General features: G+C 40.4%; 1 protein-coding gene across 1 annotated transcript; it reads left to right on the top strand.

Moving 5' to 3' along the window:
* Positions 1 to 4,852: 4,852 nt before the first annotated feature.
* LOC149276092 (phosphorylase b kinase regulatory subunit alpha, skeletal muscle isoform-like) lies at positions 4,853 to 24,418 on the top strand (the record flags this gene model as incomplete). The annotated part of the gene is made up of 25 exons (XM_089503898.1): positions 4,853 to 4,930; positions 8,681 to 8,839; positions 9,418 to 9,465; positions 9,895 to 10,063; positions 12,168 to 12,250; positions 12,337 to 12,417; positions 12,978 to 13,076; positions 13,160 to 13,306; positions 13,459 to 13,512; positions 13,626 to 13,748; positions 14,037 to 14,132; positions 14,221 to 14,328; positions 15,467 to 15,545; positions 16,014 to 16,148; positions 18,567 to 18,676; positions 19,588 to 19,732; positions 20,018 to 20,096; positions 20,411 to 20,589; positions 21,800 to 21,970; positions 22,403 to 22,497; positions 22,606 to 22,745; positions 22,847 to 23,003; positions 23,111 to 23,190; positions 23,610 to 23,688; positions 24,289 to 24,418. Coding segments are annotated over exons 1-25 (2,824 nt in total), but the record flags the coding sequence as incomplete, so codon positions are not given.
* Positions 24,419 to 27,588: the final 3,170 nt, after the last annotated feature.

Here is a 27,588-nt window from a genome sequence, read left to right as displayed (position 1 = left end):
GTGTGGCGTTCATTATTAATTTAGTCCGAGGTGAGGCCCTTGCTTGGGCTTCTCCCCTTATGGAACATCATTCTCCACTTTTCTCCATCATTTATATCCAGATTTTGGAAAGCTGTGTGTGTTCATCTGGGCATTCGTCTACAATTGTCCTCTGCCTATCATCCTGAAACCAATGGGCAAGCCGACCAGACTAATCAAATGTTAAAACAATACCTTCGTATGTATGTCACTAAAGATCAGTCCAACTGGGCATCTTTACTCCATGAGGCTGAACTGTCCTACAATTCCTCATATCATAAAGGTCTCAAGACCTCCCCTTTCTGCGCAGCCATGGGATTTGAACCTAATTTATGGCGACACAACAGTCTCCGTTCTGATGTTCCAGTCGGCGACTCCGATCATAAGTCTCTGCAACAACACTGGAAGGAAGTTTCAGAGGCTATCACTAAAGCTAAGATACTTCAAAAAAGGTCTGCAGACAAACGTCGTTCAGTAGGACCACCATTATCTCCTGGGGACTGGCTTTCCTCAAAGCATTTACACCTCAGACAGAACACAAAACCCTAGGGCCCAAGTACATTGGTCCTTTCAAAGTCCTGGCAAAGATTAATGACGTCTCTTACTCCCTGGAGCTCCCACCAAATATGCGTATACACAAAGTCTTCCACATATCACTCTCGTCAGCTAGCTCCGCCGAAACCCGTTTTGGTCCGAGGTTCTGATGAGTATGAGCTTGAGGCCATCATCGACTCAAGAATATTCAGACACAGACTACAATATCTTGTCCACTGGTCGGGATACGGACCAGAAGAATGATCCTGGATTGAAGCTAGTGATGTTAACGCGCCCTGTCTGATTCGTGCTTTTCATCCTACCAAACCAGCTCCTGGTCGCCAGCACGGCTCCCTTTTAAGGGGGGTGATACCATACTCACTAAAACACACATACACTCTCATTCTAGCTAACACACACTTCATCTCACATCACTTACACATCCATGCTCTCACACATTTATATATCTACATCCATGCTCACTGCTGGGACTTTGGCAAGCAGGTCAGGTAGGAGCCCAATTTTCGTATGCCACGATGCAGCATGATTTATAGGTAGATACAATGTCAGGAACCGCAGGGATTAGAATCTGCAACACTTGGGGATTCTAGGTGAATCACTTATCCACTACTCCACAGGTGGATCTTGGGTTGCGGTTTCCTTCTGCCTCTCCTTGGACCATGTTGTTCCTGCATGACACACCTGCCCCTCGTTCGGCCAATTAAGGCTCAATATAAACCATGCATCATCTTAGCCTTAGTGCTGCTAGAGCATTGTGTTCCTGGCATTGTATACTGAGCTACTGCTTTGCTGTATCTGATCTGTCTCCCGTGTATGACTCTTGGCTACGTTAACGATCCAGAGGGCTTCCAGCTGTGCTCCTACCTCTTGCCTTGTCGGTACACTTCCAGTTTCCTGCCTGTACTGAGCTTGCCTACAGCTAAGCTCTGAACCCGAACCTGATCCGGCACCCAGTGCCCTTACATACAAACAAAACACACAAGGCTGGATACATATACAGTATTTATAGATATCAGTCTATATTGGAGTGTGCTGGCAGAACAGGAGAAACAGGACTTAACAAGCGTGATAAAAGCACAGGCACAAAGGCAGCTGCACCACGGTAGGATTCAGACTTCAGATAGGGGATCTATGAGCAGACTTCAGATAGGGGGCCTTGGAGCAGACCGGGGGCTCTGGCAGGGCACAAGGCTGGAACTCCTCAGACAGAGCACACGGCTGAAACACGGCTTGAAGACAGGGCACTAGACTCACAACAGGGCACATATGGTCTTTTCAAGCCGGGTCAGAACAGAATATCACAATCTCAGCTCAAATAATAAGTAACGGGTGCTCCTGAGAGGGAAGGGTGGCCACTAGTGGCTGCAGGCATGACAATGTAAAATAGACAGGGTCCAAGCAGGCAGGGTGAAATCCTGACACTCACACACACTTATACATCCATGCTCACATGCAAACATACAGTTTCACTGCTGGGGTCACGTAACGGAACAATACCCCACTGCATGTCTCTTTCTTTGTGCCAGTCCAAAATTGTTCTGAACAATTTTGAAGTAGTATGGAGAGACAGGAATAAGTGGTTGCAGGAGTTGCCTGGGCCCCCTGGAGAGGTGGGCCAAGTTGTGACCACTACGACCACTCTAGTTACACTACTGAATGTCAACGTTTTCGGTTTCTGTTACATTGGGTTGCCTAGCTTATGCTACTGCTACATGTGTGTTTTAATACTATGTTCTTAATGGTTGCATTTTAAACCTACAAAAGAACCATACATTTGTTTGTTAAAAATGATAAAATATCATTAAATTAATTAAAAAAATATCCTTGAGCGTAAAAAATCTATAGTCCAGATACTAAGCATATGATCACTGATTATATATCTTATATTTATAATTGCCAAGTCACCATGCTGGGCAGGGCTTAAAGCATCCCTAGAGGGTCTATCTTGGCTAAATCCCAGGGTCGGATGACTTTAGCCCATTCTCCAAAGGTGCACCTTTTAATTCCCCCCACACACACATGCAGAGCTTTACCTCCTTCCATGACAGTACCACCTGGGACAGCTTCTTCATCCAGCGAGTCCTCCACAGCACTCATTGTGCTGTGAAAGACCCTGCATATATATCAAGGAGACAACTCCTGGAAATGACTTCCTGTTTACCTTACAATAAGGAGCTGCTCTTCAAGTCCTCAAGAATATGGAAAGTTCTGACATGCATGAAGTTTGAAGGACAAGGATGGCACTGGGAAGCAGTTTGAGGCACAAGGATGACAGTGGTAAGCTGTTTAGGACACGGGCTTCACACTAGTAAGCTACGTTTATGCATTTGCTGCTCAAAGTCTATTTATGCAATTAATTTATGCATTTACTGCTCTTTGGCATCATATAGATTTTTTTGAGAGAGGGTTCCTATAGGCTACAGAGACCCCCTAATGGATCACCAGTTTTCCCCACTTCTCCCTCCCCTAGACAGTACACACTGCTGCTTTTGCCATCCACATACACAGATCTATAGAAACGACAAGGACCTAATAGCAGTGGCATACCTATGGGAGTGGGTTCAGTCCACCCCCCGGGTGCCGGAGGACCGGCCAAGCAGATGTCTTTGTGGCCCGACGGCCGCCTAATGCGGGCCTTTCCTCTATGGAGCATGCACACTTTGCGAGAAAAATCTTTTGCCACCCAGGTTCCTGCTCGACCGGCCCCCAGACCGGTAAAAACCGCGGGGGAGGTAAAGGGGTGCGGGAGGCTGAATTGGTGAATGAATGAGGGAGGGAGTGGCTGGCTGTTTGGGGTACAGAGGTGGCACAGGCAGGCAGTTTGGGGGAGAAGTGGCACAGGAACTACCCATTCCCAGTATACTAGCCTGAGGTGGGTCACGACAATGGTAATGAGAGTTTAACAAGGGGAGGGAGAGAGATGAAAGAGGGGAGTGGAAGAAGGGAAGTTAGAGAGAAAGGGAAAGAGGAGTGAAAACAGAAGGGGGAGACAGTACAATGGAGGATTAGCAAATATACTTTTGGCTCATATATATATATATATATATATATATATATATATATATATATATATATATATATACACACACCTTACTTAAAAATGTGCTTTGTTCAACTGTAATGTTTCCAGTCTCTCTCAAGCTCACAGGGGGGCAGAGAACACAAAACCACAAAGTCACACTTTCTTAACATTGACTTCAACTATTCAAGGTTTCCGTGCGTGTAAGAGTATTAATAACAACATTACATTGGCAATAAATAAAACTGACAATAACACTAACAAACCTTAAGACACACTGGTACGTACGTGAGGAGAAGGGGCCCTACACTTTGGAGCAGATATACAATTATACTCCACTGGTATGCACAATTTATGCAGACCACGAATTTAAAATGTTTCCAAATAACCTGCGCAACACCCTAACCTAAAAAACATACAGCGCTGTCACAGTCCACGCGAGGATAGGAACTAGACCCCGCTTGACAGCAGCGGTAAACGAACTTCATTCTATTTCCTCTTTGCTTCCGGTTGCGTTTCCAACCACAGGCGTACGTAGCGTACACACGACTGCTGGATCGTCGAACAAATCACAGGCCGCTGATTGTACTGCCTCTTCACACTACGCCCATTGCTATGTTAGAGTTAAATCAGCCAATCAGGTTGTGGGGGCATGTGCGTTTACTTTCGTGTCTGTGAGAGTGAGGGGAGAAGGTTCGGGGAAGCTGGGGAGGAATCGCTGAGTGTTAGTTGCTGGTGCATGGCGTAGTTATCGGAAGGAGGAGCAGATTACTTGACGGCCGATAAGAAGTTAGAATTTGTTATTGGTATTTACCTATTGGGTGTTGTTTTGTAACTTGTTTTCAATAGGGCAAGTAGTTGAAGGTAGTTATTGATCTGATGAACAGTAAAGGAGCTCTTAGGCTAGTAGGTTTTTCCATTTTGTAGCACAGCACAGCACAGCACAGCACAGCACGTGTGTGTGTATATATATATATATATGTGTGTGTGTGTGTGTATATATATATATATATATATGTGTGTATATATATATATATATAAATGCTGTAGTATGTGGAGGGAGACTAAGACTGGGTAATGATAGCTAATTAAGCATTTAAAACCCGCATGTGATTTGGTCATTGGGGGTAGAATATTATTTTAATAGAAATATAAGGTATGTGTGGTATAGAAGCGCAAAGCATTGTTTAATAGAACAATTTCATTTTATTGGAATGGTTAATTTCATTCATAGGTCTTAGCGTCAGATCGCTGTCAGCCATGAGGAGCCGGAGTAATTCTGGTGTCCGCCTGGACAGATACGCCAAGCTTGTACATCAAACCATCCTTTGTCACCAGGTCAGTTCACGTCATGAGTACGGCCAATATTTATACACTAAGATTGGAATTGTGATGTTACATTGCCTGCAGAGTAATAACACATAATACAAACTGACAAGATCTGTGAATCTAAGCTGTTGCGGATACTGTGTGTAAAGTATGCCCTGGCACTGTTAGCAGTTATGAGGTTAATGTGTCTGCCTCTCATAGTGCTACAAAATCTTTGGATCATTACATAATAAAGTTAAATCTCTTGCCGTGTCCTCATGTTAACCCTGTTACTAATGCCATTGTTGGCTTTATCAGTATTCAACTCACACCTCTCTACAGCACACGCTGTTCTGCAGCACTAATAATAAAGGTGATTTGTTTACCCACATTGGGGCTTATTGCCTGAAGTTGGAGGAAGGGTTGTTTTCCAGCTTACAAAATTATGATGGTCCTCCTTTGACTAGTTTCTCCATGAAGAAGTTCTGAACTTTCCCTGCATATTGCATAATGCGGTTGGTTAAGTGACTTTCAAGAAGTATTCTTGAAATCTTTGATTTATATAGGGCCAACAAAGTGCTTCTTGCAAGAGAAACTCACTGGGGTTAGACCTTCATCATTCGTAGTGAAGTTAGTGAATTGAAGCTGTAGCTCTGTTGCGTACTCCCACTTTAGTGAATAAACCCCAGTAATGTACTTTGTGTCTTTGTGAAGATTGTATCAAAACCTTGTTTTGCCTACTATTGTAGAAACAAGAACTAATATGTTAAATGTTATGTTTCCATTAGCTAGTCTTGTAACAAGGCAAACGTGAACTATGAAAGGTGACGATGGGGGCTCTGTTTGCCATAGATCTGACACAGTAATGAAATGTTGAATGACATAATCCATAACCTATTTTGTAATTTTTAAATGTAGGATAGGGAAAATGTTTCAAAGGTCATGTGTCAAAGTCTAGAAATGTGTAATAGTATATGTGTGTACTGTTTAATTAGTGTATATGTGTACAAATCCTGTGACCGGCAGAAGATTGTGGGATTTGTAGCTTATTGACAACTGGATAGGTTTGGTTCTGTGCTAAACATTATTCCTAATGAAACCTTTGATAGGGCAATGTTTAAAGCATGGCTACACAGCTCCAATCATGCAAACTATGTACAATAATTCTATTCAGACCCAAAAATTTACAAAAACATGCATATGTATTCCAAAAATATTTTCTCCACCAGTCAGTTCTTTAAAAAAAGCACAGAGGTCAGTTTATATCTGCTGTTCTGACATGTGGCGTAACAAAAAAATAAAACCTAGGGTCCCCTGTGACACTTGAATAGAAGAATGTGCAGGGAGAAATGGCTCACCTGACGTTGTTTGACCATGCTAATGTGCTGGGTGGGTCAGGTAGCCTGCTAAGCTTCATGCACCCCTAATTAAAAAAAATAAATAATAATAATCCAAAAGGTATGCTTTTCGGAATGAAGCATGGAGGGGGGTTGTGTGGCGACGCTGGCATTTTGGGCCCCCGTTATGCCAATGGACTGACATGTGGCTGACCACGTTGGCCATGTCTCCCAGGACACGTATCATTTGTACCTATTGCTGACCAGCCCAGATACAATGCTGCCCTTGCAGTTTGGAGGATGTATAACTGACTTATAGGTTCCTTTCCACAAGTCTAAACATCCCACAGGGCAGCAAAGTAAAAATTATACACGTCCTGGAAAACATGGCCAGTGTGGTCACCCTATCTGACATGTGCCTATTCACAAACTCTAAATAGGATTTCATATGAGTCTGGGTTTTATTTTGAAACCAACACCTCATTTCTTACCCGGAGCTTTATCTAGCACTTGTATTGATATCTTCTCCCTATGAAGCAGATTGTAACCAGCCTTGTGGGCGCATATTCCATAGTTTCCTCGCCCAGCACCGCTCATCCTGTGGTGTAGTGACTGTAAAGGACATATTCTGGCACTCACTAGAGAGGGTGACATTTGTGGAGTAGTTAGGTTGTAAAAGGGCAGTTGGGAGCACTGGCTCTGGCCTAGAAACGTTTCCAATTAAAAGATATTGCTGTGTATAGTAGTGTGTGTGTGTGTACCAGAAAGGTGTCCCTTTAAATGTTTTGAGTCACTTGTTCAGGTGTTTGAGACTATTTTTACTTGTTTTCAAGTATATCATTTATCTGCCTAATTGGCATCTGCAGAGATAATCATCTTTCAATGAAAAGTCTTGGCCAGCGGACAATGATTCACATGTCTCATTAAATCCCGTTTGCAAAGACACATCGAAAGTAACTTGTAAAGGAGGGAAAAACCAAAACCCTCTGTGTTTACCCCTTGTTTTTGTGGTTATAGTCCACAAAATGGTCCTGGCCTCATAGTGAAAGTTACTAACATAATCTGACTTTCTGCTTGTAATATTAGCAGTGGTGGATATGAAAGGACATTCGCTCAAAATAGCTGCTAAGGGATATGTTTAACCCCGTGATCGAGCTGGTGCCGTGAGTAGCATGCTGGGTAAGCATTTTTAGTTGTGACTTGACACTGATGAAGCTGACTTTTATTAAGTTACAAGCAAGTCCTCTGTAGGACAAGCACACAACACAAATGTAGTGGTTATAATCAAGGAGACAGCTCACACAAAACCCAACTTTGTATAAATTGCAATATTTGAAAAAGCTCAGAACTGCTCACTTACGGTATTTAATGCATTGGACTACATGTATATATTAGGTTAACAGGTAGTAAAGAGATATCCAGAATCTTGGAATTGTGTTCTGTATAATAATGAATTTAACCATTCAAGTTTTGTATTTATTATTTTTTCCTATTTGGTGGTGGTTATGTGCACTTCAGCACCCTGTAGCTAGAGATTTCTCTATATTATCAAACTTAAATATTATTTACTTGCAATGTTTAAAAAAAAAAACATGCATTTTAGACAATGCACGTAATGTGAACTACCCAAAGAAACCCAATAGGGCGAGTCTGGCAGCATTTCATCGCAGTTATAAATGTTTTGAACAGCTTGATCTTCAAATAAAGTAACTTGGCATCGGTTGCACCAGGATTTAAAGCATGAAAGCATTCCCCATGCCTTTCTGCTTTTTTCCCAGTTTGGGCTCCCTTGAGACAGCAAATAACCACTTTATGCTTTAAAAGAGATCTTCAGCCACCACATGCACTTCAATGCATATGATAGCGGAGTAGGTCCCTTTAGATTTCTGTTAAGACTCTTTTGCAAATGCGTGGAAGATTCTGCAGAATCCCCCATATGCTTTTCCCCTTTCACCCTCCTCTGATTGTGGCATTGAATGGGGTAAATGGCTTGTGGGGGCCAAGTCACAATCTGTGCTGTGCTCTTATGGATCACCAGCATTGAAAGAGTTAAAATGTTTATATATATATATATATATATAATTCCAAAAGTAGTTGCCGGCACTCATGGGACTTGTTTTTAAATAATTTCACGAAACTCTGTGTTACAAGTCAACGTTTCAGTCTTTTTATTTGTAGACTTTCATCAGGACATCATGATTATGATTATTTTACAATATTTTTAGTAGCAGTTTATTAGGTTAAAATGATCTGATCAGTGATTGAGTCTTTAGGTCACTGATCATTGATCACTCTCACCAGTCATCAGCCATTGACCTAATATGGTTGGTGAGCATTATATGCAAATACTTAACTTCTTCCTACAAAACTGAGTGTAAAATTATACCTGCATATTCTATCAGAGATGTTACAGTAACTCTTTGATATTTTTTTCCTTTTTCAGAATGCAGTAACAGGCCTTCTGCCAGCCAGCTGTGAAGAAAAGGATGCATGGGTGAGAGACAATGTTTACACGGTACTGGCTGTATGGGGTCTGAGCCTTGCATACAGGAAGAATGCTGATCGGGATGAAGACAAAGCCAAAGCTTACGAGCTTGAACAGGTACATTTTGGAAGGCAGATTTCTTGTATTGGCAAATGTTAGCACGCAAAATTTACCTTTTTGTGTTCTGTTAAAAAAAAAAAAAAAAATAATAAATCACTTGGTAGTGTAACGAGTGACATAAGTAAATTGTTTTATTATATCAAGAGCTGTGATGGAGAGCCATAATAGGGAGAGCTATGACCGTTGAGAGAGAGATGGAGAGTGAGTGTGTGCGTTTGCGTGTTGCTGCTACATATGATCAGCTGACATGGCGTAGTCCAGACCCCCATGTAGCATCAGGGAGATATCTCTGTTGCTACAACAAATTCCTACCTGTATGTCCTAATCAGTTTCTTGCCACCGGTTTTAAAGATGTATGGGTATGTTCTTAGGGGATTGAATGGGTTAAACTGGGTGACAAGTCTGCGTATGTGGAGCTCCAAAACAAAGGTTCCTATTGGGGGCAAAACTGCATGTTTTGTAGACTACCTTGATGAGTCAATGTACTGAACAGATACCAGACTGTCCCAACAACTGTATCTATACACGTGGCATATGGCACCTAACACTAATTTATGTTTGGATATTTCTTTTAGAATGTGGTCAAATTGATGAGAGGTTTGCTTCAATGTATGATGAGACAGGTAAGAATACTGTTTTCTGTAGGTGGTAATATATTACCTTCCCTTTTTCTGCTGATTGCGCCACTGTAATTCTATGGTATGTTTCTACTTTAAATACCATAGAATATATTCTGTTTTGTGATTTATTGAAGGGCCAATTCAGCCCTCAAAGCAGGGAAACCTCTGGGGTTGGCTCTTTATGATGCATAGTAATATCAGGGAGTTGAACATTCTGCTCTCCTGCAAACTCCCAAGTTAGTGTATACTCTCCAAAGTCATACCAAATTATAATTTACAAAACAAACAGAAGTAGTTTTTTAATGCTGTATTATATCACGATTTTTGTTTCTTTGGTGAAAAGTGTAACTTCTAATGTGTAATTAAATCTAAAGGTTAGAGTTTAATGATTTTTTTTTGTTTAATGTTTTAATGTACATGTATATTTTGTAGGTTTCCAAAGTAGAAGAATTTAAGTACAGCCAAAGTACAAAGGATAGTCTCCATGCCAAGTATAACACTGCCAATTGTTCAACTGTAGTAGGTGATAACCAGTGGGGTCACCTGCAGCTTGATGCAACATCCATTTACCTGCTGTTTTTGGCACAGATGACGGCATCTGGTAAACCAGTTTTATGTTATCATTGCTTCTGAGCTGTGTTTGGAATACAGATGTGATTAGTTAACAATTTATAGAAGATTTGTGTTTTTACTTACTGTATGTCACGCCCCATCCAGGCTGCGGAGCTGCATATCTCTGGGTTCCCCTGTCTCGCTACGGTTCCCCTGTCTCGCTACGGTTCCCCCTTTGGGTTTAGCAGTAGGACCCACCGTATATTGGAGTACTTTGGCGTAGTGGTGGGCTAAGCATACTATGGCCATAAGATGCAACTAAATCTCCAATTATTATCATATAGTCCTAGGCTAGTCCTGTATTTGTGTGTTAGTCTTTTACCTGCCTTTGCCCTCTTTTTCCTGAATCATCTGAGGATTTCGGTTCCTCTCTCCTCTCCCCATGTCCCGGTTAAGATATCCTATCCTTGCTTAAAGGAGAAGCGTCTGAGGATCCCGGCTCCTCATTCCATCCCTTGTGTGCCTTGTTTCCCTGTCCTTTGTTGTGTCCTGTACCATGCATGTCTTGTCCGGTATGTTCCTTGCTCTGTCCCCCTTGCTTGCTATGTTTCTCCTGTACTCTGCTTAGCTTCCCTACTCCCAGCATGCAGCATCCTGCACATTTGTCTGCTATGTCTCATGCCTGCTCCAGGATGCCTGCAGGATATCACTTTGTTTTGTCCTGGACAACATCCGCTGCTATGCGGTTGCCCTGCACCAGGCCCTGTCCATTTCCGATACTGCGCAATAACTCCTGAATACCATCATTAGGCACTGTGGGTCATTACAGTCGTCTGTATAGACCCAGTCCGTGACACTGTAATCCTATGAGCTATTACAGTAAGGGGCAAATGCAATTTGACAATAACATAAGGATACTGGTTGAGAAGGAGAAAAGAATCCTCCTCTTCTGATCTTACAAGCTAGAGATATATATATATATATTTTTTTTTAAACGTTTGAGTGAAGCTAGAGCTAGTGTCACCTGGGTGCAGTATTTCTTCCCTTCTCTTCCCTTCTCTTCCCTTCTCTTCCCTTGCATTGCTTACCCTAGGCCCACTCCTGAAACGCTAACGCTATACGCTGGCTTGCAGATTCGTGTGAACACCATAGGGTAGCATGCACTAATACATTTACTCACGTACTCTAACACCATACAGCACATGCACTTGCATTCTACCACCATGCAGTAACACATATTCACTCTAACACCATACACATTCATAAATAAATACACCCACTCTCCCATTCTGTCTGATAATCACAGCACCTTGCACAGCTCAACCCTCCCCTGCTGTGCACCTCGGTTACATTGCACACATAGCATCCACCTTTAGTGAGAGAAATAACAAGATTGTGTTTTGGAACCTTGCCAAGGCTTGTTGTGTATGCACTGTAGGATATATATCAACAAAGAATGACATTGTTTGTCCCAAGTGTATAATAAGAAATGAGATTTTGGTAAGATGGGGCCATGTAACCATGCTGTTGGAACCTGCATATTTTATTTTTTTTTGAGAGGGGGGCTCAGATTTACATATTTGTAACCTGCTCGCTGATATGGGATCTACAAGGCACATAGAATTATTATTAGGCCTGCTGAGGGAGACCCCACAGTTTAAGGGCCACAGACTTTGACTTAGTGTAAACTTGATTTTAGGTCATCCAATAAGTTATCAGTCAGGTTGACAGATGTAGTGGCTTTATTTAGAAAATATTTTGATTCCAATGTGTAAAAGAGGTATTATTTCTCCTTAACCACAAAAGTAAAAAAAATAAATATATGTATATGTGTGTATATATATCTATGTATATGTATGTATGTATATATGTGTGTGTGTGTTTTTGTGATAAACGTTATGTTGAAAGTGTATTTAAAACCTTTTAGTCTGCACCTGTGCTAGGGATGTCACTGACACAATCTATAGATACAATTGTCTATAAAACCCGTAGTGGAGACCATTATCCATATCTTAGTCACAGTTGGTTAATGTTAAAGTGGCCTCGGGGAGGGTTATGTATAACCATCTGATGCCGTGATGACAAGACCACTTGAAAACTTTACACCAAAATAATGTTGTAAACATAAATCTCATTCTCCATTTCTATATCAGGGCTGCATATCATCTATACTCTGGATGAAGTGACCTTTATACAGAACTTGGTGTTTTATATAGAAGCTGCCTATAAAACTGCTGTGAGTATAGCAGCACAAAATAGATTAATTTAAGTAAGTGTACTTTTTGCCTTTGTAGAAACTAATCTCTGCTTTTCTATCTATAGGACTTCGGAATGTGGGAACGGGGTGACAAAACCAACCAAGGCATTTCCGAACTTAACGCAAGCTCAGTGGGCATGGCTAAGGTGACTCTGGGGTATCCAATATACATCTTGAGTTCTACCAGACCAGTCTCTTGCTACAGCTTAAACCTGTAAAAAAACCTGTAAAAAATCCAATATAATCTTCTACTTTCACGTACTGTTCTACACACAACAGTGTGTATGTAGAACAATGTATGAAAGTGGAAGCTTAGTCAATAAATGCCACATGGAGTGATGGCACATGAAAAATAAATTTGATTTTTTTAGGAGCTCTTCTCCTGCTTTCATTCCCCCCCCCACTCAGGTTTTCCTGGTTTTTTTTTTTTGTCTTGTTCTAAAATCTGCCGTTGCCCCCTCTGAGCCACCAGACACTTGCATTTTCTTTTACCCACTTACCTGACTTTCTTTCTGTTCATACATTGTTTCCGTATGATCCTGTTCTTTCTCAATTCTCCCTTTGTGTCTTTTATTTTTCTGTAGTGGCTTCCCCTCTTCTCTGTTATACCTTTGTATTATTTCAACATTTCAGTTTCTCCATAATAACCTACATAAGTCTACATAATAACCACTGCAATTCCTACTTATTCTATTTTTTCTCTCAGGCAGCCCTGGAAGCATTGGATGAACTAAATTTGTTTGGTGCTAAGGGAGGACCCCAGTCTGTAATCCATGTATTATCTGATGAGATCCAGCACTGCCAGGTACAGGTGTTGTTCATTGAAGTAAATTTGTACACCAAGGTCTCGCTTTTTAATATTCATCCTGTTTCCTTTTCATTTACAAGTCAATCCTACACTCCATGCTCCCCAGGGCTTCCACATCCAAGGAAATAGATGCAGGTGTTCTATCCATCATCTCATTCCCAGCCTTTGCTGTTGAAGATCTTCAACTGGTGCAGCTCACCAAGCAGAAGATAATCGATAAGTTGCAGGTGTCTATTCTCTTACCCAGTTCTATATTAGATATCATTGCATCTTTCGTTTCATGTGCTCAGGTTCTACCCTCTTATCAGTGTTCAGTCCACTACATTTTCTTCTCATTTTACTACTATATATGATTTAATTCTGTTTTCCGATTCTTTAGGGTCGTTATGGCTGTTGTAGATTTCTCAGAGATGGATACCGGACCCCAAAAGAGGTAACATATTTTGCCATGTTTGTCTATGCTCTGTCCCTCAAACCATTGTGACAGATGGCATGAGATAGATCTCTCTGTTTCTGCTAAAAGTGATGTTATGTTGTATGTGACAGGATCCTACCAGATTATATTATGAACCTGCTGAGCTGAAACTTTTTGAAAATATTGAGTGTGAGTGGCCGCTCTTTTGGACCTACTTTATCCTGGATGGAATATTTATTGGCAACATAGAGCAGGTAAGTGGCTGAGAAGCACCATGAATTATTTGGCTAAGTATGTCTCTTAAGATATCGCACACAGAAAAAGAAACAAAAGTGGAGATAGATTAAGGCACCGAGGCACTTTAGAATTACAGTAAGGACAGACCAGAGACAGCTTTGTTCCCTAAAATGTCTACTCATAAAAAAAAAATGCAAACATCTCTCCCTAGCTCCTCCTTGTTCTGTACCTATTGTAATCCCCTGTAAATCTGCCTTACTGTGTGTCATTTTTGACTACCTTCCATGTCATTTTCTGTAATCTAGGTTCAAGAATACAGGGAAGCCCTTGAAGGTGTTCTAATTAAAGGGAAAAACGGTGTGTACTTGGTTCCAGAACTGTATAGTGTCCCAGGAGACAACGTGAGTGTTAATCGTTATTCTATCGCCAAAACAAAAAATGGAAAAGCATATTTTCTGATATCTCATTGTTTAAACTCCTGCGATGTAGGTAGATGAAGAATACAAGCACCCCCATACAGTGGATCGGGTACCCATGGGGAAGCTGCCTCACATGTGGGGCCAGTCACTTTATATTCTAGGCTGCTTAATGTCGGAGGTAAGGAATAACAGTTGGTAGTAAGCCAATTACAGTGACATAGAGCTGTGTGATGCATTATATCTTTGTTTATGGTGGCTGCTTTATTACTACCAGAATATAAGATATCCTTTTTCACTTTGTGTTCATAAAGATAAGTACCTGTTAAGAACAATCTTCCCTGTAAAAGTGACTGTATCCATAATCTAAGGAATAAGTAGGCATAATGTCAGAAACTGTATAAATCATAAGCCATAGCACATGGCATGGTGTTGTTGTAGCTTGAAAGTGTATTTAGATATAAAAAAAGTGCATTTAGTAGGTATAATAAAGGCACTGCTTCGATTAGTCTAGCTAAAGGTGCAATAGTAGTTATTGTGAGGCCATTGTGATATAACTCATTGAGGTAATACATTTAATACTGTATGAGAACTTGTATAATCACAGTAAACAGAAACTGAATAAACGGATATTACCCTTTGTCTAAAAAGTGTAGTCAAATGAAAGCATTGAACATTGTCGATCCAGTTTTTCAGTCGCTTTAGATTAAGTGGTTGCAAGGGAGACCTACATCCAGTCCAGGTAAGTGGGCTGAATACAGGGGCTGTGAGTTCTTTCTGATCCATATGAAAAGTTATTTACCAGTGTAATGTTCTGTGTGCTTGTCAGATATATCTCTAGTTAATGTTCTGTTTGGCTTCTAGATTGTAAAGCTCAGCTTTTGTTTCTGTAACGTCACATTGTGTGATGCTCTGTTATGTCGTGTTTGGCATTGTGGATCATAATGAAATATGGTGCTATATACCATATTTCCCCATGTATAACACGCACCTTAATTTTGGGGCCTGAAATTTGAAAAAAATATGTATTACATAGTTATTGAACTCTAAATTAACCCTAAAGACCCCATTAACCATAACTGCCCCTAAATTAACCCCCACCTCCCCTAACTTTCAGCAGCCCATGTGGATGCTATAAGGAAAGGAGTGGGGCCAATCGTCAGTGTGACTGCAGGGAGGGACTGGGAAGTAGTAACTGCAATCTACAATCACTTTTCAAAAAAAAGGTGCGTCTTATACATGGGGAAATTATTACTTATATGCCATTGGCCAATTTTATTTAACCTTGCTTCAAAATCTTTTATAATGTTGTATCTTAGGGTTTCCTAGCTCCTGGAGAGATTGATCCACTCAATAGAAGATTTTCTACTGTTCCCAAACCAGATGTAGTTGTTCAAGGTGAATGCAAGGTCATATGCAAGTTGTTCCTTGATACTTATGGGACTCTCTGTATGTTCACACATAACTAACAATAAACAAGAATCTTACATTTCAATACACTTGGCAAAGTAGTACTTAATGATTTTCTATGATATGTAAAAGTTCAGAGGATCTCTAAAGTTGAATTGATTTTCCTTCTTAACAACTGTGTCTCTGGTCGGGGATGGTTTTGACCAAATGCATCCAAGACAGTAATACTCTATGGTACCCCCACTCATTTTTAAAAATTTTTAGATACCAATATCTTCTCACACAATTGTTAGGCGAGCACATCAGAGGAGGAGAGTGTGGCACAAAAATTGGGGTTCCAATAGGGAAAATTGGTGCTGCCATCACTTCTCACTTGGTACACCACAGCCCAGTGCCTTCAAGATTCAGGCTTCTCAGTCAAATTGACTCATGATGCTGTTTTTCATCTATTTGTAGTAACTGTTCTTGCGGAGACAGAGGAGATCCAAGCTATTCTAAAGAATAATGGGATTGAGGTGGAAACAGTGGCTGGCGTGTACCCCATCCGAGTACAGCCTGCAAGAATCCTAAGCCACATCTATGCTAGGCTGGGTAAAACTTGTAAAAGAAACTGGGTGTGCATGTTGTGATTCTGTAATGATATGTAAATATGTGATCAATTATAACCAAAGTTTTAATGGATGTAATTTTTGTAGCAAAATGTGCATACAGGGCTGGCCCAAGAAATTGTGCTGCATGGGTCAGAGACTGAAATGCTACTCCCTCACATAACCATAGTCGCCAAAATTACACCCGCATCTATTTTGTTGTATCATGATTAATACATTTACTCTCAGTCACGGTCTCACTCACGCTTTCACTCACGCTTTCGTACACTCACAATCTCTAATAATTTCTTCCTACCTTTTCTGCCAACTGCTTCCATGGAATGTCTCTTCTCCATCAGTTCCGCTACTTTTACCTCTTCTTGTTCTTGTTCTATCTTCTTTCTTCGTCCGCTTCTTTGTGAACCTAGCCTCCCAGATCCTATATTTAGGATGACGTGTCGATGATGTGGATGACTCAACGAAGAGCATGACCTAATTAACACCATTTCCTGGTGGGCTTATTATTTAAACCCAGGTCTGGCATTCAGTTTTTGTAGTGCGAGATCCTTAACTTTTTTTTGATGAATATTCTGCTGTGTTTTGGTTCTTGACCCGGATTGTTCCTGTCTACGATTTGAACACTGATTTTGCTGTTTCCAGCCTCGTTGCCATATGTTGCTGGACCGGCTTGTCTTTGACCTTGAGTTTGGATCCTGACAGCTGCTGCCTTCTCTTATTATTCTGCTGTCCAGTCTCCGCTCCCGGGGTCTGATATTCTACACTGAGCGTGATTGAACAAATGGCCGCTTCATGGGGCCCGCAGAGATTGGGCAGAAGATGTGCCTATGAGGTCTGCATTGAGAGCTTGGATCACTGTATGGACCAGTTTGCCCAGACACTTCACTCTTCTTGCTAGGACAGACCCCGTCCGCTCTCAAGCTATTGCTCCTGTTCCCACTCCACTAGTGGATCCTGCTCCAGCCCAGCCCATCTTCCGTCGGCAGGGTGCTTTTCTCAAACAATTCTCCACACATTTTGAGATGACTCCATCCGTCCGACCGAGTCAGGGTATGATACAACTACACCTGATTTGTTACAGCCTTCAGTCAAGTATGTGTTTGTGCCCGTCTCTCTCTCATACGAAGGAAAGACCATCACCGCTGCTGCTCTCATAGGCTGTCGTGCTGCTGGGGACGATATTGACTGTTTATTTCATGGGTTACCACTTGTTCACAAACCTTGCCTGTTGAGTGTGGAGGCCCTTGATACATGCCCCTTATACCGAATCATTGTTACTCAAGAGACTTTGCCTGTTAAAACCCCAGTGGGTGCCCTCCACACAGAATGGTTGACGGTGAACATCATCACCTCTCCCGCTACCCTTGTACAACTGGGTCATACTTGGCTATATCATCATAATCCTTCTATAGACTGACAAAAAGGGAAGATGACCACCAGTAGCAAGCAGTGCCACATCAATTGTACTTGTCATCTCCCAGCTCTCAGGAGTTTCAGCGTCTACCACTAATGCTAAGATTACCCTTTTTCTTATCTTTTTTTGGTGTTCCGTGAGAGGGAAGCTGATCAATCTCCCACCCCCCCCAATCGTTACTGTGATTGCCCCATTGAACTTTTACCTGGTACTGTGCCTACTTTATCTGCAAACCACAGCCATGGGATTATACATACACGAGAACCTAGAGAAAGGCTTTTTGCTGCTCAACCCTCACTGCAGGTGCCGTGTTTTTTTGTTTGTTTGTTTTTTGTCACCAAAAACAATGACACCTTGCGGTCCTGTATTGACTATCGGGGCCTAAATTGTGTTACCATCAAAGACACCTACCCATTACCTCTCATTTCTGAACTTTTTGTCAAGCATTCTAAGATCTTTACAAAACTGGATCGAAGAGGAGTTTATAGCCTTTTAAGAAAATATCAGAGGGACGAATAGAAAACTGCAATGTTTCAAAAAATTGGTTTTAGGGATTATCCTCAGGACCTCGGTTACTCACATACACACTAATTTATACACATACTCACAAATGCACATACTAAAACAAATAGTTCTGGCTCCAGCCTTGGTGGGGATGCCAAGCATCTCGATTCTGGAAACGCGTTAGGCCTCAATTAACCTGTACCCACCTGTTCCTTTAAGCACAGATCTACTTCATTAAATATTACAGTTGAGTGCAGATCTCTATTCTATTTATTTCCTTCAAACTTATACACTCGTGAGGATACTCCCTCACTCACCCATTACCTCAACCGCAGCTTACCTTCCAGCGTTGTGTGACCCCCGCCACGTTACTGCCTCCCTGGTTACCATACAATACGCCTATGCTCTGGGCATACCCCTTTTCCATATGTAAGGGTTGGCTCTGGATACACAGTGATAAATAACAAACCTTCATTCTCTTTCAAGGACGCAACAGAAAGATGAATCTAAGTGGGAGACCCTACAGGAATATGGGTGTCTTGGGAACCTCCAAGCTCTATACCATACGCCAAAACATTTTCGCCTTCACCCCTCAGGTGAATCTAGTTTATATTTCCTGTTGTGATCTTATATATTGTGCTTCTTAGTATATGTATTGCATACATAATAATTTTGACTTCTATTATCGATTTGAGACCCCTAAAATATATTTTGCTAGTGGCCCTGAAAACCTAGAGCAGTAATGAAAAATGACGAATTGTTGCTGTAAGTCACCGCAATCAACAACCTCTTAAATTGTGTGTTTTCAGTTACTAAGAGGTGGCAATTATTTTGGCGTGAACTTTGTTTCAGTATGGCTTTTCAAACTTTAAATCAGGACCCAATATCAGATCATGATGCCTCTCACTGGCAAACTTACGACATCAGGAGAGCTAATAATGTCCGTATCCAGCCTACTAAAGAGGGCCAACACCCACCATCACCATAAAAAAATAAATAAATAAAAATGATGCCCATACTGCCGATAACTACAAAACCAAACTTCTTAGCTACCCCTTGCTTGGATTTAGAGGATATAAATGCCATTCTTATAATAGCAACATTTCTGAGCTAATGAATTAATCAGATTCTTCTGGGGCCCTTATATTACTGGTGCATCCTCCACTGTTATCCTATATATTTGTGTCACTAATACTAATATACTAATACTGCTCTATTACAAAAGTTTCAAGACCACTGCATTAGAGTGTGAGGAAGGAGAGTCTGGTTAACCAGAGCTAGGGATGCATTGCAATAATATGTATAGATCAACATATTTTCCATCAGCATGTAATCCTTATTGGTAAACTTGAGTTCCATATTTTGCATCTGCAGAAATGATTTGAGTAAAATAAGTTTTTACATTTTTTCCATATGGTGTAATGGTAATTAATTAACCAAGTCTTTCTATATTTTGATTCTGCATAAGTGATTTGGGTAAAATGGATTAACGTTGTTATGTCTGTAGTTTATAGACCAGCAACACTTCTACCTCGCTTTGGATAACAGGATGATTGTTGAAATGTTGCGTACTGACCTGTCTTACCTGTGTAGCCGGTGGAGAATGACTGGTCGCCCAACTGTTATCTTTCCAATCTCCCAAACTATGCTGGGTAATGTATTTCCTAATTTAAGATTGTGGACTATTGGAATTGAGCATATACTTTACAGATACTGGTATCTCCTATCATCCATGAGGCTCCATTCAGGGACACTTTCCAGGAAACCGTAATGGGTCATGAGCAACTGCAAGATATGTTTCCTTTTTGTCTTAAGCCCACAATATATTGTAGTCTATAATATATATTGTTTTTTTGTTTTTTCAAGGATCAGTGAAGCACATGGATTTTTTCTTTTAGCTGGCTTTACGTATGTTCTATTTTTTTGTACATCATCAGATGATTCTGGCACAGATTTAGATCCAGTAGTACTTGCCACTCTTCGGAAAGTGCAAGATGGATACTTTGGAGGGGCCAGGTGAGACCGAGCACGTTTCTAACTTAAATAAAGATCTTAACAGCTAGGGACTGATTTTAAACTAGTATAATTACAGATAGGTGAACAGTTTAGTACCACCAAATGTGTAAATGTTTTGTTGCGTGATGCCATGTAGCAAACTGATGATGTAAGGCCTTTGTATTACGGATGTCTGTAAACTTGATGTAATGTACAATTTAGTATTCTGTTCTGTGAAAATTGTACTGTAATGTTTGTATGCAATGGTTGAATAATATAATAGTTTAGTTCCTCTGTTATGGAGAAGGATACTAAAGGTATTTGTCTCCACTCAGAACTCAGACAGGTCGCCTATCGGACTTCCTGACCACATCATGCTGCAAACACCTGAGCTTCATGGACTCTGGAATGGAGGGTAAGCTGTGCGCCTGGGGGAGTGGTGGCAACAGTGGTCAACCAATCATTGTGCGGGAGCCGGATACGCCCCTGCATGTGGCCCCAACAGCCGATGATGGTAAGAATGGGAATAACACAGGAGAAAGACTGTTTTGGGGTATTAGAAATGTAGACAGTTGTAAATAACAGTTCAACTGTGTGATGGAAGTAGAACATTTTGGGATAAAGTAGGATAAGGAACACTGGAAAACCACCTTTTTAAACATTTGTATTGGAAATGTATTTATTGCAAGAAGTTGCTACATCAGACAATGACATAAAAGAAAAAAAGGGTAAGCTTTGTGTTGTGTGTTATATATACATTACATGTTTAAAAAAAACATTAATATACTTATGCTAGTGTAATATTCTCTAACAGCTGTGGGGGATCTTAAATAATGTAATAATTAAATACTTTATGGTTTTGGTCTCCATTTTTCGTCACCTATACTTGGCCTTATTGTGCTCACAACTGCATTGTGTAAGAGATTTGCATTGAATCGCGGACATGGTTTGTACCTGGTGGTTGGTTGGCCATGTGTGCTTTATGTACACAAGCCAGTTATAGCCCACTATAACAAAAGAGAAGCTCTGGTATATGGTGTGTGTGTTTTTGTCTTCTTGCATGTACTATGTTACCATTGTTATACAAACAGCTTAAAACTACACTACTGTTCAAAGTGTTGGGTCACTTAACTGTTTTCATGGAAAACGGGGACATTTCTAGCTGTGCTAACCTAATGTTAAAAGGGATTTCTAATGATCAGTTAACATTTTAAACTTGGATTGGCAGACAAAACGTGCGATTGGAGCACAGGCGTGATGGTTGCTGATAAAGGACCTCCATATGCCGTTTCCAGCTGCAGTAGTCATCTACAACTTTAATAACGTCTTCACTGTATTTCTTATCCGTTTGCTCTTATTTTAATGGACAAAATTTCCTTTTTTTTCAAAAACAAGGAATTACCAAGTGACTTTTGAACAGCAATGTATTAAATGAAGGTTCTACACAATAGCAGTATTGTGTTTACAAAGCACTTTTTAGTGTGTGTGTGTGTGTATATATATATATATGTAATGCTTTTTTAAATCACTCACAACTACAGTGTGTTTTTGCAGAGTGGGGTGTTCTCTATGATTTGTTGGCCTGTTGTGACATTTTGTGTTTCTTGTACCCTGCAGGTTAAAGCATTATTATTGAGCTTCTCTGTAACATAAATGTTCTGCCTGCTGTCTACAAGGCACTGATAGGTAGTGGGAATGGAAATCAGAATCTCGGTCTTTTGCAGATGACACTGATGATGAAGTTGCTCAGTATCTTAGCCATTTATTGGGAAGCACCTCTACACGGCCAGCTCCCATTTCGAAGCGCGGAGGCCGGCAACGTTTCCGAGCAGCTATCCACAGCACCAGGGATATTCTGTCTCTCCGTAGCAAGGCCAGGGGTCTCAATGTGCAGAGTGAGAGACATTTATGCATTTTTTATTTTTTTTTCTGTCTGGGGTGTACTCAAATTAAGGCGCCTTCCCTAACAAGTGTAGCAAACACAATGGTCTACTTTATATAAATGATTGTAGCATAATTGCATACAGTAATAAGAATTGTTACATAGTCCCAGATCTTCCAGCTATCTGTGTAGTTCTGTAAACAGTCATCATTTGAAGTGTTACCCTCTGTTTAGATTACATATTAATATATTTTATCATAGCATATAAGTATATGGCTGCATAACAAGGTTGAGGACACAAATATATGGCTGCTGCATTACAGCAAGGTTAAAATCCTGTATCTTTTAATAGTCTGTAACCACATGGGAAGCATGCTTAGGGGGCACAAGAAATAGGTGTGAAAACAGTTTCTTGATAGTTAAAACTATCATCATCTCATTTCAGATTTGCAAATGTATCTTCCTACCAAACTCTTCCAGGCCTCACAGCCATCAGTCGATCTGTTGAACACTCCTCCAACAGAGCACGCCACAAGCAAGGTACCTCTTATTATTCACTATATTATTTGCAGGGAATAAAGTGTGGTGTCATTCAAGCAGTGTGTTTATGTATTTATCACATTGTGTGTCATTGTTTTCCATATTAAGATTCCAGCTATCAATGCAGAGATGTATCTCCCTCAAGATTCAACTGGGAAGGTAGACTATGCTGCTCTAGTAGATCTGCTCAGAGAGACCCCCGATGTGCAGGAGCAAATGGATATCCTATACATACTGCATACAATGAAGTGAGTACGCATGCTCGATTTTATTTTAAAACGCATGTCCTCCTGTCTTTCTTTCACTTTTCATAATGTTTACTTTTTTCCCCTTGTGTAACTCTCTAAAGGGGAGCAGACTGGGACACTCAGATTTATGGCCAGCCTGGTGTGACTGTAAAGGATCTGCTTGAGGAGCTCTATGGTAAAGTAGGAACGACACGGCAATGGGCTCTGATCCGCAGCATCTCTGGGATACTGAAAAAGAAAGTGGAGGCTCTAGATGAGGTAACAGAGGGAATGCTATTCACATGCTGCTTTGGTGGTTCTTTTTTTTTTTTTGTGTGCTTTTTTTTTTTTTTGCTGACTATTTTACTACATTGTTTAATTCTTAGGCCTGCACAGACCTTCTGTCTCACCAAAAGCAGCTCACAGTGGGACTTCCTCCAGAGCCACGGGAGAAAACTATAACTGCGTGAGTACTTCTAAAATTCCATCAAAATATCTCAGTGTGTTCCAGAGAAAGACTTATTCACTTTTTTCCAGGGAGAGGAGGCTGGGTTGGGTGACTTAAGGTTTTAGGCTATTACTACTAATAAACAATACAGTTGGTGTAAAATGCTGTCCAGTGTAAAGAAAATCAGATGATCAGATCATAAAAGACTAAGTGTCATGCTTGTCTAGGAAGCAAAATCCTAAGTGGGAAAAAAAAGTTGGTGGAAATGTGGTTTCACTGAGAGGAAGGGTACATAGGGGTGGTTTTAGAAAGAGGAAAACACCCTTCTGCAATTTAGTTATATTAAAACTTGAAACCTACATACTGGATGATGGATTTACATGCTAATTTTTATTGAATAAACAACTTAATGTGAATATTTCTGCATCTTCCCATAGTCCCCTCCCTTATGAAAAACTAATTAATTTAATTGATGAAGCCAGCGAGCAAAATATGAGTATATCTATCCTTACTCAGGTAAGCAAGCCAGTCTTGAAAATAATCTTTACTGCCAAATGTGCCAGGTGTTTAGAGTTTGGGCTAAACCTTAACAAAATAAAAATACCCCCCATGTTTAGGCTTTCTTCATATTGGCCTATAAATTAAATTTTCAAGTGGTAGCATAAATACCTTCAGATTACAACCACTGCTATTATACATGATCAGCACTCTAGCACTATTACTTGTCAGCATAAATGTAATGTTGTTAAAATCACACATTATGTAGCATATAGGGTTTGGTAAAGATTACATAATGATGGGCAGTGATGCCTCCAGCTTAGTGAGTCATCCTTCATGCCCCCTATTAATGCTGCCTTGCGCAAGGCATCATCAGGTGTACTGAACATTTTGGCATAACTGTCACTTTTTCCTATGGTTTTGATTTTTTTTAATATGCCATATTACGTTCCTTTAAAGAGGAATATGTGTGTTTCTTGATCACTTTATTAGATAACAAATCAAACTGGTACTAAACATGAAAATGAAGGCATAAAACAAATGAAGAATATTTTGTATACCCTGACTGTGTAGGTGTAAAAAGCAGTCCGCATTGTCTTTTTTTGGCATGTATCACAGGAAATCATGGTGTACCTGGCCATGTATATGAGGACGCAGCCTTCACTGTTTGCTGAGATGTTCCGCTTGCGCATTGGACTTATTATCCAGGTCATGGTTACAGAGCTCTCCCATTCACTGCGCTGCTCTGGTGAGTTTTGGCATTCTTCAAAAAAATGCAGAAAAGAGGCTGCCTTACTGCAGCAACTGTCCTCCTCCACTTTTTCCTCCTCCATGGTCTGACTATTCTTGCCACTGATTGATGTCGGTGGCACTAAAATGTAACCCTATTAACTCTCCTATAAGATTAATTAACCCCCACACGTGAATAGCAGACAAACACAAAATACACTTATGTTATCCTAGTACTATTATTCTGTACACGTAAAATGCATAAATTAACTGCTGCAGGGCCAGGGCTATTTTACACCGAACCAGAGCAATTTTCATGGTTTTGTTGTCTTTCTTCAGACATAATTTCTTTTTTTGTGAGTTAGAAGACCCACACAAATTAGAACATAGATTTTTTTTGTACATATGGTTTTGTTTGGAATCCATGCGTATATGTAAGACATTATTATATAAATAAAATTCAAAAAAGTTGGAAAAATACCAAATACATAGCTAGTAACTTGCCCTAATTCAGAATTTTTTTTATATTGTATAAACCCCAAACTACCTAACCTTATCTAACAAATTTCCCGCTAACCACCCACCACAGCATTGGCTTTGTCTTGGTCCTCTCCCCCTCTCCACAGTTTTTTTTTTATTTATTATTATTATGACAAACATAAGGCATAGAGAAAGGGTGAGAGGTAGTGTGGTGGTTGTATCAATGACAAGGAAGTTCTAGCAGCTAAGATGGTATGCTTCTCTGAAGAAGTGGGTTTTTAGATGTTTCTTGAATGTTGGGAGGGCGAATGCTGCAGGTTCCTTGGGAGTAGATTCCAGAGATATGGGGCAGCCCGAGTGAAAGTGAGGAGGAGAGCCTTAGCCCATGGGAAGAACGTAGGGATCGAGTAGGAGAGTATTTGCTAATGAGGTCAGAAATGTATGGAGGAACAGTATTATGGATGGCCTTATATGCCAGTACCAGGATTTTAAATTTAATTCTAAAGGTAATTGGGAGCCAGTGGAGGGTTTCACAGGGGTGGGAAGCAGAAGAGGAGCGACGTGCAAGGAAGATAAGCCTAGCAGCGGCATTGAGGACAGACTGTAGAGGAGAGAGCTGAGACAGCGGAGTGCCAACCAGAAGAGTGTTGCAGTAGTCAAGACGGGAAATAAGTGAATGAACCAGAGTCTTTGTGGATTCTTGGGTGAGGAGTGGGTGGATACGAGAGATGTTTTTTAGGTGCAAGCGGCAGGATCTGGTGAGGGACTGAATGTGAGGGATGAAGGAGAGGTTTGAGTCAAGGATGACCCCAAGGCATCGGGCCTGGTTAGTAGGAGAGATAGTCGTGTTGTTAATGGTGATAGAGAATTCAGGTAGTGGAGTGGAGATGGAAAGAGGTAAGATAATGAGTTCAGTTTTAGAAAGATTAAGTTTCAGGTAGTGTTGTGACATCCATGAAGAAATTGCAGACAAGCAATTGGTAATACGGGACATGAGAGATAGAGAGAGATCAAGAGAAGACAGGTAGATTTGGATATCATCTGCATATAGATGACACTGGAGGCCAAATGAGTTGATTAGTTTGCCAAGAGATGAAGTATAAAGAGAGAACAGCAGAGGGCCAAGGACTGAACCTTGGGGGACACCAACCGAAAGTGGAAGGGGCGATGATGTCTTGCCAGAGAAGGAACGGTTAGACAGATATGAGGAGATCCAGGAGAGAGCTGTATCTCGAATGCCTATAGAAGCAAGTGAGTCTAGAAGAAGGTGGTGATCAACAGTATCAAAAGCAGCAGAGAGATCCAGTAGTATTAGAATAGAGAAGTGACCTTTTGCTTTGGCAGAGAGCAAGACATTGGAGACTTTTGTTAGAGCTGTTTCAGTAGAGTGAAAGGGTTTGAAACCAGACTGTAGAGGGTCAAGGAGGGTTCCGTTACAAATACTTTTGCAAATGTAACCAAATAATACATAAAACAAAAAAGTTAAATAAACCAATGCATCCGCTAACAGGACGCTGTGCTTGAGTATGTCTCAAATTACTCACGAATAAAGCCTCAGACCTCGTTGGTGAATACCTGAATATGCAGGGAAACTTGTAGAGTTTCATGATGAAAGTAGTTGCTTCTGGGTATTGAGTGGCAGTTGTCACGTGATTTGCCTTGGGGCTTCCCCCCCCCCAAAATGTGTGTATATATATATATATATGTGTGTATATATATGTATGTGTATGTATATATGTATGTGTATGTGTGTGTATATATGTGTATGTGTGTGTATGTATGTGTATATATATGTGTGTGTGTATGTATGTGTGTATATGTGTGTATATATATGTATGTATGTGTGTGTGTGTGTATGTGTATATATATATATATATATGTATATGTGTATGTTTGTGTGTGTGTGTGTATATGTATGTGTGTATGTGTATATATGTTTATGTATATGTGTGTGTGTGTATATGTATGTATGTGTATATATGTATGTGTGTGTGTGTGTGTGTGTGTATATATATATATATATATATATATATATGTGTGTGTGTGTATATATATATATATGTGTGTGTGTATATATATATGTATGTGTGTGTGTGTGTGTGTATATATATATATATATATATATATATGTATGTGTATATATATATATGTGTATGTGTATATATATATATGTTTATATGTATGTATGTGTATATATGTATGTATGTGTATATATGTATGTATGTATGTGTATATATGTATGTATGTATGTGTATATATGTTTATATATGTATGTATGTGTATATATGTTTATATATGTATGTATGTGTATATATGTTTATATATGTATGTATGTGTATATATGTTTATATATGTATATGTATAGAGAGAGTGTGTGTGTGTGTGTGTTAGTTAAATGGGGGCATAGGGCATTTCTGGAGTGGCGTTAAGGGGGCATTTAATAGAGCACTCTGCCTCCTGAAATGCCTTATACCTCCCTATATGCCACTCTGCCCCATAATATGCCTTTTAACCCCCTAAATGCCAGAGTGGCATATAGGGGTATAAGGCATTTCTGGAGGCAGAGTGCTCTATACAATGCCTTTTAACTCCCTTAATGCCACTCTGCCTCCTGAAATGCCTTATACCTCCCTATATGCCACTCTGCCCCATAATATGCATTTTAACCCCCTAAATGCCAGAATGGGATATAGGGGTATAAGGCATTTC

The sequence above is a fragment of the Sceloporus occidentalis genome, unplaced genomic scaffold, assembly GCF_023333645.1.
Source record: "Sceloporus occidentalis isolate IW3139 unplaced genomic scaffold, rSceOcc1.0.p SCAF_247, whole genome shotgun sequence".
Taxonomy (NCBI): domain Eukaryota; kingdom Metazoa; phylum Chordata; class Lepidosauria; order Squamata; family Phrynosomatidae; genus Sceloporus; species Sceloporus occidentalis.
The sequence above is the reverse complement of the archived record's forward strand: the minus strand, read 5'-3'. Positions and strand labels throughout refer to the sequence as shown.